Genomic DNA, 15,689 nt, shown 5'->3' on the forward strand with positions numbered 1-15,689 from the left:
ACTCAACTGACTGAGCCAACCAGGCACCCTTCAGAGGATGTTTTAAATGACTAAAAAAAAGGACACTGGCACCACAATAAAAACTATTTTATTAGACGATTTATGTTTTAATTAGCTATGAATGAACAGAGGCAATGGGAGTGTCCAATTCTGTTGAGAAATTCAAATAAAAAGAAAATGAGAGTGTAAGTATGAGGAGGTTGTTTCATAAAAGCAAGGATTATGTGCAAGCTTGTACTATAAAATTTAAACACTCCTTAGTGTGTCACCTAGGTCCTCCTCATTTTCCCCACAATATTAGAGTCCGAGTGTCAGGAGCAGGCTACTGTATACTCCCACATATTTTTCAAGATCTAGTTAACCTTCATTTCTCAAGGGAAAAAGAAAGTCCTAAATTTCTACTTTGGAAATTTATTGCCAAGTACTGTGGATTCTACTACTTTGGTATCTCTTAAAGCTATCTACTGCTCTCAATCAGGACAGCGACAACCTTTGTTAAAACTTTCATTATTTTTCATCTGGACCCTCGCCACTCATACTCCACATTGCTGCCAGACTGATTTTACTAATTGGGTTGTATTATTTTCTGTTTAAAACCCTATTACCTATTAATAGACACTCTGTTACCTTGAGGTAAACTTCACATTCCTTAACATCTCATGTAAGAACTTTATGATCAGGTTCTTGGTCATCTGTACAACCTGAACTGTCACTATTTCATGTTCCATCCATGGATGGATGACCAATGTAGAATAACCTCCCCATCTTGTGGTCTTAGAGGATAGTCCCACTAAAAACCTTTGAGGTCATCCTGATCCAGTCTCTGTAAATTAAGGGCACAAATGATACCACTTTTATGTATGTTTTATTGTTCAGTTATTTTGATGAAAAGCCAATTGCTGGTTCCATCTCAGGCAGTAGCAATTTCCTACTTCTGTCCTGCTAGAAATCATAGTCAAAGCAGAGAGACTTAGGAATGTCTGGGTGGCTCAGTTGGTTAAGCATCTGCCTTCGGCTCAGATCATGATCCTGGGGTCCTTGATCAAGCCCCAGGTCAGACTCCCTGCTCAGTGGGGAGCCTACTTCTCCCTCTCCCTCTGCCCTGGACCTGTGCTTGCTCTCTCTCTACTGTTCTCTTTCCCTCTCAAATAAATAAATAAATAATTTAAAAGCAAAGCAGATTTAATCTTAGGCTAGTTTGCTCATTGAAATTCTATTTACTTGTAAGCAATATATATTTATTGAGCATTTGTGATGTGTCAGGCTCTGCACTAGGTGCTGGATATTAAATATAAAGATGATTTAGGGGTCACCTGGAAGGCTCAGCGGGTTAAGTGCCCTGCCTTTGGCTCAGGTCATGATCCCAGAGTTCCGGGATTGAGCCCCATATCAGGCTCCCTGCTCAGTGGGGAATCTGTTTCTTCCTCTCCATCTGCCTCTCCCCCTCCTGCCCCTTGTTCACCCTTTCTCTCAAATAAATTAATAAAATCTTTATTATTTTTTAATAAAATATTTAATAAAAAAAAGATGACTTAGGTCTTATCCTCAAAGAAATGATAGTCCTGTGAACAAGTGTATCACTTAGAGTTTTTGAGTCATTGTGTTAATGAATTAAAGATGGAATAGTAGATAGTCTTTGAGTTCTGACATATTTGAACAAGTCAGCCAACAAATACACGAACCATTTCTTTTCTGCTAATGAAGATACTTTCAGTAGGAGCTGGAGTTTGTGGAAGGCATGACTTTATGGGCTGTTAACTACTAGACAATTTATCATTTTATTTCAGTAGGATTTTCTTTTAAATGCCTTAACTGTGGCTCCTTTCTTTTTTGAGGTGGTTGACAACAGTACTGTAATATACCAGAATTATTGTCTAGAAATTAAATAATGTGTTTGAGATATATACACACAAAAATTCAGAGACCTCCTATTATAGATTCATCCTTAGATGTAACACTAATTTGATGCTTGATATCTTCTTTTCCCTGTCCATTGCTAGTTTGTAAGAAGTTATTTTTATTAGGAAATATCATTCCACATTGCTTCAGGTATGAACCAGAAGAAATTCACCATGGCTCACTGATGAGAACACAGAGGAAATAGTGTTAGTCACATTCAGGAGTGACAGCACTGTTAGTTACTCTTCTTTGTTTTACAGAGATGAACGAAATCAGTCCATCATTGTAAGTGGAGAGTCTGGGGCAGGAAAAACAGTCTCAGCTAAGTATGCCATGAGATACTTTGCAACTGTAAGTGGTTCTGCCAGTGAAGCCAATGTTGAAGAAAAGGTCTTGGCCTCCAACCCCATCATGGAGGTAAGACAGCAGCAGCCATGGTCTTCTTAACTATATTCTCTTAAGAAACCTACTCAAAAAAATACTGAAACAGTATATATTGTCAAAAGTCTGAGCTCTCCCAACCACTAAAAGTAAGAAAATACCTCTCCGCATATTAGTAAGAAGAGACCTATGAAAAGTAGAAAGGCAGTAAGGTGCACATTTGAGTAAAGCCTAGCTATGGAAGCATCTACTTAATTCCATAATCCTGCATTTTTAACCTACCACTGAATTGTCTCCAAATAACTGACAGTGGTACTTCATTTCTTAATTTCTATTATCCCAGTTAATTGACTCACATCTATTATTCCTTATACTAGAAGTATGTTCCTCATTTCCCCCTAGTTCTGAGTTCATAGGATTCACTAAAACATGATGAGTTTTATTATCCCTCTGCCCACATTTCATTTTCTATACTTAGTACAACCTGTTGAGCTGTAGTTTTCTATCTTTTTTTTTTCCCAGATTTGAACCGTAGGCTTAAATCATGATCTTGTAAACATTTTTCTTCTTGTTTCTGTGGAGCACATCACAAAGCTTTAGGTTAGAAAAAGGAAAATTCAGTAGCTATAAATTCCATGTGAAAGGAAGGACTATGAAAGGATGTCCTTTCAAAAGTAAAATATGTATACAAAGTGGAAATGTTTTTGTGAAAATTTGAGTACTTCAGGATTTGTAACTTGAGAATTATTTATCTATTAACATGCTTTTAGAAAAGTCACATTTTTCTAAATAGTCCTGTTAAATGGAGAAAAGTAATTCTCATTAATAATGGAGAGAAATTATTTTGGAGAGGGAGAAACAAACCATTCTTATTAAAAATTCAAGTCAGCATTTTTTATTCCTGTGTTTTTCCTTTGTCAAGCCTTATTTGTCCCCCAAACACAGACGGAGTTTAGAACTGGCCTGGTGCACCTGGGATACAAGTGGTTTTTGCAATAATCAGCCCAGAGGTAATTGTGCCTGGTTTGCAGTGCCGTGTGTGACACTTCAGAGCAGAGTGTTGTGATCCGTTGCCTGCAGGGCTTCCCTCCAGAGCAGTAGGACTTCTGTTCTTGGGACCGAGAGGACAGGATTTGCTGGGGAAGTTAAGAGGCTGCCTGGGCTAGGTGCCCTGAAAAGAGAACTGGAGAAGTTTTCTAAAATAGCAGAGACTGGGGGAAACAGAGGTTTGTGCTAAAAAGAGTAGTCAACATTTTAAGCAAATATTAAGATTTTGAAACAATTCAACCTACAGATAGAGTGCTGGAATCCAGTGTTAGCATTGGGGAAATCTAATCTATACAGCCAGTTTGGGTTTTGGGTCAGAAAACAACAGGACTTGGCTTTGCTTCCTACCATTAGATTGACTATTTTTGGTCACAATGACAAATTCTCTGTATTTGGCAATAGTTTAGTTAATTCTTAGTCCCTAATATTAGAATATTCCAGTCTAGGTTGTGATGGCATCAGGGAATCCCACCTCTTCTAACCCTGGACCATAGAATAATATAAGCCTGGAATGAACCTTATAGAATGTCTAGTAGAATATTTTATGACCTTACTATATTCTCATTCAAAAAATAACTACCTTGGTTTTTCTACAATACAGATTTTAGTTGTGTTCGTAGGAGAGATTAAAATGGCCATTAATACTAGTTTTTAATATGTAGTTATAAGGAATTAACCTTATTTTCTAGGATAAACAAAAAAAGATAAAGGCATCAGTTGTGCTTAGCTACTCCCTTCTATATTGTTGTATAGTTTTTCTACAGGAATTTGGATTAAGAAAATTTGACAAAGAGAGAACTAATTTTCTTTTTTTTTTTTTTTTTAAAGATTTTATTTATTTGAGAGAGAGTGTGCATGAGCACTTTGGCGGGGTGGGGAGGGACACAAGGAGAGGGAGAAGCACACTCCCTGCTGAGCAAGTAGCTAGGTATGGGGCTCCATCCCAGGACCTCGAGATCATGACCTGAGCGAAAGGTTACTGCTTAACCAACTGAGCCACCCAGGCACCCCGAGAACTAATTTTCAATAACCACAAATGAGAGCATCCCAATTTGAAAGATTAAAATGGAATCAGGGAGGCACCTGGGTGGCTTCGTGGTTGAGCATCTGCTTTTGGCTCAGGTTGTGATCCCGAGATCCTGGGATTAAGTTCCGGCATTAGGTTCCTCACTGGAAGCCTGCTTCTCCCTCTGCCTATGTCTCTTGTCTCTGCCTCTTTCTCTGTGTCTCTCATGAATAAATAAATAAAATCTTAAAAAAAATAGAATTGGGAGCTGAAGAATGGTGACAAAGGGTTTGCAGTTATAGGAAGAAGACATGGATGAAATACTGAGTATGTGGCCTAGAATGTTTGTGACTTTAAACCTGCCTCAAGACTGTGTCTCTATATCAGAGTCCTTTACTGTGTTGTCCAGAATGACATGTCTGGGTTTCCAGTGATCTGAAACTCCTCTCTAGATAATAAGCATCCTACACGGCTAACATCACAGCCTAGTAGTTAATGGAATCTGTACACAATCCTTTAGAAAGCAAGATCCTCATCCTTAGCAAAGGTTCCTTTTGCAAAATATGAATGACGCACAGGTAAATGATTCTTTTTTGCTCATTTTATCATGTTTTCCTCTTCTCCTTTTCCTCTAGGAAATTTTCATCCAAAGATGGAAACAGGGAAAGATTCTTGGGGCATAGTAGTTTTAATAGTTCTTTAATAATCCTAGTTAAAGACTTTTATCTCCTTTTAGTAAAGAATAACTCACACAACACTTCACTGAAATCAATAGTAATATCAAGACCACAAAATTTTTTTCATTAACAATTACTTGCTAATTGAAATGAAAATAGCATAAAGGGAGCCTGTTGTAAATATAGTACTTATAAGGCAGAGAGAGCAATTAGGGGGAATGGACAAAAAGTATTGTTTATATGTAGAACCTTCTTTCTTTATCAGGTTCAAGGCTTATAATCATATAATTCTAGTTTTGAAAAGGAATCTAGAGCTTATCTATATTTTAAAAAATGTTTTATTTATTTATTCATGAGAGACACACAGAGAGAGGTAGAGACAGAGGCAGAGGGAGAAGCAGGCTCCATGCAGGGAGCCTGATATGGGACTCGATCCCGGAACTTCAGGATCACGCCCTGAGCCAAAAGCAGATGCTCAACTGCTGAGCCACCCAAGCATCTGCCTAGAGTCATTTAAACGAATCAGTTTTCAATTGGAGGCACTGCTCCTCAGAGGATGAAATGTTGCCAAGATGGTAGGAGGGCCTGGTCTAATACCCAGGTATTTGCTCCTTCTACCATTCTTGCTCTATATGTAAATACCTTTTACTCAAAGACAGAGAGGAGGGTCTGTTTCAACCTTGGCCTACTCATTGTTGCTTCTTACAGGGTGTAGTATTGTTTTGGCAGCTCAACCACTCTGACCTCCACTCTTGAGTAGATAGGAAAGGGGTGGCATATGGAAGGTGGAATAGAGTCAGGGAGGGAGGAGAAGCTGTGGCCCGCCTTTGCTAGCTTGCTTACTTGCTGGCAGGAAGGTACTCAGGACAATGCCTGATAAACCCTTGGTGACTATTACTGCCACAATTACTACATCTTTTTCATCTGCTCTTTGACAGAATATTCTGTGTTGAAAGAAAACCTTGTACTTTAATTTCCTTTTCTAGATAAGAATAATTGGAATATATGGAGACTTTATGTTGTACTTTTTGTCATATCAAGAACGGGAATTGGGATGCCTGGGTGGTTCAGCGGTTAAGCATCTGCCTTCGGCCTGGGGTGTGATCCTGGAGATCTGGGATCGAGTCCCACATCAGGCTCCCTGCATGGAGCCTGCTTCTCCTTCTCCCTATGTCTCTGCCTCTCTCTCTCTCTCTCTCTCTCTCTCTCTCTCTCTCTCTGTCTCTCATGAATAAATAAATAAAATCTTAAAAAAAAAAAAAAGAACGGGAATATCTAAGTAAATGTATTGTTAAATTGTCTAAGGCTACATTACTCTTACTTTGCTGGGAGGATAGCTTTCTGTCATTCTTTCCATTTAAAATGTTAATCTGAAATGTAGCAGTGTTCTCACTGCCAGAGCAAAATAGCACAATACCTGCCCTGTATTTCAGAGAATGAAATATACTTTCTTAGATCAGAGGATCTGATGAGTTGATTTTTTTGTGGCTGTGTTGTTACTGTTTTTCATCACTTATGTTTGCATATCTTTTTTTTTTTTTTTAACACTCCAGAGCATTTTCCTGTCTTTCTCTCTGCTATGGTTTCAATATAGTTCAATATACTAGTCCTAATTGTCTGGAGCTTTGCACAAGTAAATTATAGTAATCTTATGTATAATGTTTCATTAAACATTTAATACAATATATTATATGACTACTTGCTTCTCTACACCATGTTTTTTCTTTGCCTTGGAAGAAAAATTTCTAGATGGCTGTTACCTAAGTCAATAAGTAGTATATACATTATTTAATTTTTAAAAGTATATAAAAAATGTACCAGAAAGTTACATTCTCTGAAATCTATAGCAGATGTTTTACAAGTTAGACACAGCTATCAAAATCCAAAGGCAAATTTTACTATGTCTGGTTTCTGAAAATGGCTTTGACCTGAGCGGTAACTTACTAAGATTCTGCTAACTTCTAGCTAAAGAGATTCAACACCAAACAACATTTCCATAAAGACATTTATTTGTTTTAGCCAGCTTATTTACATAAAACAGGCTGAGTTCTCAGGAAATGCAAACCCGAGTGTGTAACTAAGAGGGCTTATGCTTCGGCAGTCCTGTCCATTTCCTTTTTTATTGACCTGAATGAGTGTGTTCCAGTACCACAAACACTGTGAAAATCTCCCAGCCACTGGGCTCAAATTTACTGTGTCTGAAGATAGTTTGTGTGAGAATAAGAAGGCAGATATGAACTATTAGTGGATAACTGTGTGGTTGTACAGTGGGCAAAGCATACACTGGTGCCTGCAGGGGCAAGATTGGTTCTCTTCTTAAAAGAATCAGTTTTAAAGTGCTGTGTTACATTGTGTCCTTTCTCTCCCTGAACAGACTCTGTAAATGTCATGTCATGAACTGTACTTCTAAAATATTTTTTTTCCCCTTCTTAGTCCATTGGAAATGCTAAGACAACCAGGAATGATAATAGCAGTCGTTTTGGGAAGTATATTGAAATTGGTTTTGATAAGAGATATCGAATCATTGGTGCCAATATGAGAACTTACCTTTTAGAGAAATCCAGAGTGGTGTTCCAGGTAAGCCGGGCGGGTACACATACATATTTGTGTTAGATTGCCATGTAATTCCAGAGCTCATGCTTGCTGGTATGTATTTTATTTGCAGATACTCTTGAGCATATTATGACAGTATTGCTACAGACTGCATTTGGACAGAAATACATAAACTGGTACCTGTCAGAGGCAGGGCAGTATCTATTAGACTGATAATCTATGGGAATGGGGCACTGGTTTAGGTTTAATGGTTTTGACTTTTTCCTGCAGATTGTCGTAGAAAAACTTAGCTAAAAAGAGGTGCTGTTTGTTTTTTTGAGATTGTATTTATTTATTTTAGAGAGTGTACATGAGTAGGGGGAGGGGTAGGAGAGAGAAAATGCCAAGCAGATTCAGTGCTGTGCACTGGATGACATGAATATCCATCCCACAACCCTGAGATCATGATCTGAGCCAAAACCAAGAGTCGGATGTCTAACTGACTGTGCCACCTAGGCAACCTAAGAGGTGTTACTAGTTTAGTCTTAACTCTCGTATTTCCCAGTTGATAGGGAAGACATTGGGTCATGTGTTTCAGTGAGCTACAGTTTGAACTTAGTTACTTGTCTTCTTTTCTTCTTTCTCCTCTCTTAGAATCTTATTATTATTTAGATAGAATAATGTAATGAAGATAAATAATCTCCTTTTCCAGACATAAGGTTCTGTTGAGCATCAAACCTGACCTTCAGGCCACACTGTTCTTTAGTCAACTAAATACACTGCAGAATTCAAGGATATGATTGGTGGAGTATAGGGATTCAGTTTTGTATGAACAATATTATTACAGTTGCATTTTTAAAGTATGTATGTGGAAAAAGGACTGTCAGAAAATACTGTTATGAAAAAAAAAGAAAATACTGTTATGTTAAAATTGTACATGATTTATTTTTTCTTAAGATTTTATTTATTTATTCATGAGAGACAGAGAGAGAGGCAGGAGACATAGGCAGAAGGAGAAGCAGGCTCTACTGTAGGAAGCCTGATATGGGACTTGATCCCAGGACCCCAGGATCACGCCCTGAACTGAAGGCAGACACTCAACTGCTGAGCCACCCAGGCATCCTAACGTTTGTGGATCTCTTACAAACAACCACAGTAGATGATCTGATCTGACGTATGGCAAAGATAGAATATTCTTTTTCATATAAAGTGTTAGGAAGACCATGAACCTGAGTGGTACTGTGGGAAAATACTGAGTACAGGTTTATCCCCCTTTCCAGAAGTAGATTGGTCCTATGAAACCTTTTATAGGGTGAAATGGTATAAAGTGAGGGAAAATATTACCATTAATTTATATGAGAAAGTTTCTGAGCATCCTCAGACCCCAAAAATAACCTCCCTTAGGTTTTTCTTATACCTTAGGATACATCTTGCTAACAGATACCCGAAATAAGTCAAGATGAAGCACAGATGCTCACAGACACAGTTGAAAGCTATGGCAGCTTGATGTGAAGATGTGGTCTCATGGTTGCTGCTGGGGGTGTCCTGCCTCTGTAGTGGCTTTCCGCAAAATAAACACTAAACACTATTTTTTGCTTTTCTTTAAAAAATACTCTCTGGATTTCTTTTGGTTAGCAAAACAGGTACTAATGTAAGCCTTTTGCTAGAATGACATGGTATAATGCAAACTTCAGAAAAGCAGGGGAGGGCAGCCAGGTGGCTCAGCCATTTAGCGCCGCCTTCAGCCTGGGGTGTGATCCTGGAGACCTGGGATCGAGTCCCATGTCAGGCTCCCTGCTTGGAGCCTGCTTCTCCCTCTGCCTTTGTCTCTGCCTCTCTCTCTCTCTCTCTCTTTCTCTCTCTCTCTATCTGTGTGTCTCTCATGAATAAATAAATAAAATTTAAAAAAAAAGAAAAGCAGGGGATACCTGTATTTCAAAAACATGGTTTTAATTTTCCCCAAGGGTAATCATTTATGACAGTGGCATATATCAAGCTGTTCTTTACTTCAAAAGCATCATTATTAGATATTTTTTGTTGAATGTGACTAGCAGGTACACATTCATATATATATTTGCACATAGCTAATAAATCATAAGATGATAAACCTGTATTAGAAAATTTGGGAAGGGACAACTTCTTGCATCAAGATAATTAAATATTTATTTTATGGAGGTGCCTGAGTGGCTCAGTTGACTCTTGATTTTGGCTTAGGTCATGATCTCAGGGTTGTGGGATCCAACTCCAAGTCAGGCTCTTGCTCAGTGGGGAGTCTGCTTGCAATTTTTCTCCCTCTGCCCCTCCCCCTGCTTTTTTTCCTCTCTCTTTCTCAAATAAATAAATCTTTAAAAAATTATTTTACGATTGAATTTTCTGAGTTTTAGGTTAAAATGCTATAATTGAAAACTCTTCTTATTTCAAAGGCAGAAGAGGAGAGAAACTATCATATCTTCTATCAGCTTTGTGCTTCAGCAAAGTTACCTGAATTTAAAATGCTGCGATTAGGTATGGATATGGTATTAGATTTATGGTTCTGATACTGCTTTCTGTTAATCCCTGAGTTAATAAACCTATTAAAAAGAAGATTATCTCATGCTAAGATATTTATGAATAAAATGATAAGAAGTCTACAGTTGGCTTCATGATAACCTAGGGATGGGGACGGGGTGAATAGCTGCATACATGGAGCAAAATTGACCATGAGTTGAGTTTAAGATGACTGATGAGTACTCAGGCAGTCGAACTCCAGACTCAGTACACTTGACTGTGCTATCACTGCCTCTACATTAGAGTGAACGTAAGGGTAGAAGCCAAGGCTTTTTCATAGACTGCAAATCTTTTATTTTCATTAATTGTAGGAAATGCAGATAATTTCCATTACACGAAGCAGGGTGGCAGTCCCGTGATTGAAGGAGTTGATGATACCAAGGAGATGGCACATACCAGGCAGGCGTGCACTTTGCTAGGTAACATAATTTTATTTTGGAGCTCTTATGAGCAGTAGTTCTCTGATTCAAGCAATCTTTGGAATGTTAGCTCAGCTTTGTATTACTTGGTGAGTGTTGGGAGATTGAACGTTCATTCTTTATAAAACACCTGTGGACAGCAAATGAACATGATGTTTTATTTTGGGGTGATGGGAACTATTGTAAAATCAGTTTGTAGTAATGGTTGTACAACTAATCACTGAATTGTACTTAAATCAGGTGAACTTTATGATGTGCAAATCATCCTTCAGTAAAGCTGTTTAAAACAAATGGAGGTCTTAGGGGAGGTAGAACTAACTGTAATTTTTTTGTTTAAATTTTCACAAAAATCTGAAACCTGAGGCTGAATGAAATGGGTTCCTGAACAAGCTCACATTTTGTAGGGTTTTGCTTTTTTTTTTTTTTTTTTGACTTTTGTTTTTTGTTCGTTTGTTTATTTGTTTTGGTCTTTTGTCGTTGGGAAATATGGTTGAGCTGGTGTAGTGACAAAACATTGTATTACATGTATATTTTTCCACTGTTTTAAAAATGGCTCAGATGTCACTGTCTAGTTTCTGAGATTTAAAAAATATGGGGTCTACAGACAAGTAAATCAGTCTTTATAACTGCAGTGTACAACTTTTAGTGGCGAATTATTTATTTTAACAACCTCAAAATATAAATAACTAAAAGCATGTGATGGTATTTTGATAAGTACTATGAGTTGAGTTAATTTAATTTAAAAGCATTGCTATATAGAGTATGGTCCAGGACCATAATGAAGCTTGCAAAAATTCAGAAACTTACGTTTTATCTCAGACCTACTGAATCAGAATCTGTATATTAACATGATCCACTGGTGATTCATTTGCACATTAAGTTTAAAAAATACTGCTATACTTCTAGGGCTAAATATATTTGTAAATAGAAAATAACAAATTTGAAAAGCCATAATTAGGAGATAGGAAAAACATTCATTATTAGATCAACTTTCAATTATCCTGTATATGATTACATATTTGGAAATAATTTTACTATTTTTACTTCCACATAATTATATCTAATATTCAGGAAATTCTTACCTTGTTGAAAAATGAAGCCAGATCTGATAAAACACCAAGGGCTGTACAGCTTTCTCATACTGCCTCATCCTTTAGTTGCTGCTCCAATACTGCATTTCAGTATTCCCTCATCAGGCTGAGTATAACACGAGCCCAAACACTTCTAATCTTGCGAACTCTTTAATTTACACTTGGTCTGTAGTTAGAAGAAGTAATTAAAATAATCTGACTTAAATAGCCTTATTGGGCGATAGCTTGCATTTGGAATAGCAAAAATAGCAAAGGTTATAATGTTAAGAAAATACTTAAATCCAGTGTATGATAATGATGATAATTTGTTTAGCATTTATTATGTGTCCCATAGTGTGCTAAGTATATTGCATGACTACATGCATTTTCTTATTAATGTTCATGGATGCCTTTGGAGACAGTCACTACTCTTCTCATATCTCAAAACTGAAACATAAAAGGGTGATGTTACCTAACCAGATGAGATGGCAGGTCAGAAGCAAAGCCAGCCCTTGAGCCCAGTTCTTGCATCCCATGCTCCCAATCACGATGCTGCCTTGTTTTATGTGTTAATGTCAACAAAGATGAATGTTGTTAACTATGGCATGTACCATCTGCACATCTGGCAATATTCAAGAGTTAACAACAGGTTTAAAATTGTCTCCTGTAATAGTTTGTAATCACTTGTTCATTTTTCTGTTGTTTCAGGAATTAGTGAATCTTATCAGATGGGAATTTTCCGAATACTTGCTGGCATCCTTCACTTAGGCAATGTTGCATTTACATCTCGGGATTCAGATAGCTGCACAATACCTGTAAGTTAGAATGTGCTTAGTGTGATAGCTTGTATTTCAGTTTTGTTGATTCTTTAAGGAAGCAGTATATTTGAAGTTTCTCTACTAACATTATCAGATAAATTATCCCAAGTAGAATCTTGAACTGAAGGTAAAAAATATGGATGCTAATCCCTGGTGCAGAGTGATTGTGTGTGTTAGGGGTAAGAAAGAAGAGAGAACTTGGATACACGTCTGGTCCATATGAACAGAGGTGGGAAGTATTTAATATGAAACTTGTATTGGGGCCATCTAGGGAGGAGGGTTCATTTGGCCCATGGCACAAGTACCAACTATTGAAAACTTTGTGTCTTCAGCTATGGAGTTGTAATATGGCTTAAAATTTATTGAAACAACTATTAGCAGTTGTTACTCCTGAGAAGAGGAACTAGATGGCTGGGGGCTTGGGTATATTCACTAAGATTTGCATATTCTTGCATGAATAGCGATAACTGCACACTGAGAATTAAAACCCAATTCCATATGAAATGTTTGTTTAAATTGTAACAAAACCTGGTAGTCTCAGTTGTCCTCATTGGCCATTTATGATTTGCAATATTTTGCTGATCACCATCATCAAATATAACAAGCACATGCATATGCATTCGCACACATATATACATACATATATAGGTATTTTAAAACTTTATTAGAGTGGAAGAAGTTTTAATGTAATTCTTTTTCCATCCTGCTTCCTCAAGATTGTGATAGGAAAGTCTTAAGATTTGTTTCAAAAGAAAAAAAAAGATTTATGTTTCATTCTTCAGATATCCAAGTTGATATTTAGCAGATCTACATGTAGATTAATTTGTGACTGACTTAAATTTGTATAAATGAGATGTTAGTTTTGAAATGCACATTTCAGGGATCCCTGGGTGGCGCAGCGGTTTGGCGCCTGCCTTTGGCCCAGGGCGCGATCCTGGAGACCCGGGATCGAATTCCACATCAGGCTCCCGGTGCATGGAGCCTGCTTCTCCCTCCGCCTGTGTCTCTGCCTCTCTCTCTCTCTCTCTGTGACTATCATAAATAAATAAAAAATTTAAAAAAAAATAATGAAATGCACATTTCAGTCTCTGCCTGGATTCAATCCCTACTTTACTGTTTAACCTCACTGTATTTTTGGGTGAATTACTTAGCTTCTCTGAACCTCACTTTCCTTGTCTGTAAAATGAGACTTTCTTTTCCAGCAATTTTCTTTTTTTCTCTATTCTTTTTTTCTTTTTGGTTAATATTTATTTCGATTACATGTGAAATGACACTAATTTTGATATATTGGGATAATTTAATAAGTATAAGCTTCTCTAATTATCATTTTAGTGTAATCCCCAAAATATTTGACATATGGTCTTTACATTGTAATATTGTTTATTTCATCAAATTTGATCTTTAAGTTGTAATACTGTTTATTTCATCAAATTTCCTACCATTATTATTAAAGTGTAATTTTTATTCTGATTACCGTTTGCATCTTTACCCTTTGGTCCACGTGCTAGTCCCACCATTGTGTTATGTGAGATGGGGATGTCTCAGGGTGGTCTGCAAATAGAATAACAACGGTGACAGCACAAACCAAAGCATGTCATTCCAACTCAACCATAGTGGTAATACAGAGACCTCAATATTGCTCAGGCACCCATTCCAGAAAACTAGGACTCTACCTTTTCCCTTCCCTACTCTCTAGCCAACATTCCTACAATTCTGCCTCTTAAATTACTCTTAAATTTGTTTCTTCCTCTGCATGTAAATCACTACTATCTTGGCAAAACCCCTCATTATCTATCCTGGAATTACTGCAGTGTCCGTGGCTTGGGTCCCAAATTCCAATCCCCCTTGTCCTACTACTTATTTTTCAGATGTGGACCAACTGTTTTTTTTTCTTTTATTTATTTATTTATTTATTTATTTATTTATTTAACAAACAAATTTATTTTTTATTGGTGTTCAATTTACCAACATACAGAATAACACCCAGTGCTCATCCCGTCAAGTGCCCCCCTCAGTGCCCGTCACCCATTCACCCCAACCCCCCGCCCTCCTCCCCTTCCACCACCCCTAGTTCGTTTCCCAGAGTTAGGAGTCTTTATGTTCTGTCTCCCTTTCTGATATTTCCCACACATTTCTTCTCCCTTCCCTTCTATTCCCTTTCACTATTATTTATATTCCCCAAATGAATGAGAACATAGAATGTTTGTCCTTCTCCAATTGACTTACTTCACTCAGCATAATACCCTCCAGTTCCATCCATGTTGAAGCAAATGGTGGGTATTTGTCATTTCTAATGGCTGAGTAATATTCCATTGTATACATAAACCGCATCTTCTTTATCCATTTATCTTTTGATGGACATTGAGGCACCTTCCACAGTTTGGATATTGTGGACATTGCTACTATAAACATCGGGGTGCAGGTGTCCCGGCGTTTCATTGCATCTGTATCTTTGGGGTAAATCCCCAACAGTGCAATTGCTGGGTCGTAGGGCAGGTCTATTTTTAACTCTTTGAGGAACCTCCACACAGTTTTCCAGAGTGGCTGCACCAGTTCATATTCCCACCAACAGTATAAGAGGATTCCCTTTTCTCCGCATCCTCTCCAACATTTGTGGTTTCCTGCCTTGTTAATTTTCCCCATTCTCACTGGTGTGAGGTGGTATCTCATTGTGGTTTTGATTTGTATTTCCCTGATGGCAAGTGATGCAGAGCATTTTCTCATGTGCGTGTTGGCCATGTCTATGTCTTCCACTGTGAGATTTCTCTTCATGTCTTTTGACCATTTCATGATTGGATTGTTTGTTTCTTTGGTGTTGAGTTTTATAAGTTCTTTATAGATCTTGGAAACTAGCCCTTTATCTGATATGTCATTTGCAAATATCTTCTCCCATTCTGTAGGTTGTCTTTTAGTTTTGTTGACGGTATGCTTTGCTGTGCAAAAGCTTCTTATCTTGATGAAGTCCCAATAGTTCATTTTTGCTTTATGTTTCTTTTGCCTTCATGGATGTATCTTGCAAGAAGTTACTATGGCCGAGTTCAGAAAGGGTGTTGCCTGTGTTCTCCTCTAGGATTTTGATGGAATCTTGTCTCACATTTAGATCTTTCATCCATTTTGAGTTTATCTTTGCGTATGGTGCAAGAGAGTGGTCTAGTTTCATTCTCTGCATGTGGATGTCCAATTTTCCCAGCACCATTTATTGAAGAGACTGTCTTTCTTCCAATGGATAGTCTTTCCTCCTCTATCGAATATTAGTTGACCATAAAGTTCAGGGTCCACTTCTGGGTTCTCTA

The 15,689-nt window shown here is 37.6% G+C and overlaps 1 protein-coding gene across 8 annotated transcripts in view; it reads left to right on the top strand.

Annotated features, from left to right (window-relative positions):
- MYO5A (myosin VA) overlaps nt 1-15,689 on the top strand; it is a 198,999-nt gene that overhangs the window by 84,193 nt on the left and 99,117 nt on the right. For 7 of the 8 annotated variants that reach the window (XM_041743414.1, XM_041743415.1, XM_041743416.1 and 4 more), the window contains exons 5-9: nt 2,160-2,316; nt 7,444-7,587; nt 9,966-10,047; nt 10,401-10,508; nt 12,287-12,393. In XM_041743414.1, the coding sequence (XP_041599348.1) occupies nt 2,160-2,316; nt 7,444-7,587; nt 9,966-10,047; nt 10,401-10,508; nt 12,287-12,393 (598 nt within the window). Of the gene's footprint in view, nt 1-2,159; nt 2,317-3,230; nt 3,291-7,443; nt 7,588-9,965; nt 10,048-10,400; nt 10,509-12,286; nt 12,394-15,689 lie in introns of those variants that run through there. The other variant, XM_041743422.1, reaches the window with a different exon arrangement.

Source organism: Vulpes lagopus, chromosome 2 (genome assembly GCF_018345385.1).
Source record: "Vulpes lagopus strain Blue_001 chromosome 2, ASM1834538v1, whole genome shotgun sequence".
Classification (NCBI taxonomy): Eukaryota; Metazoa; Chordata; class Mammalia; order Carnivora; family Canidae; genus Vulpes; species Vulpes lagopus.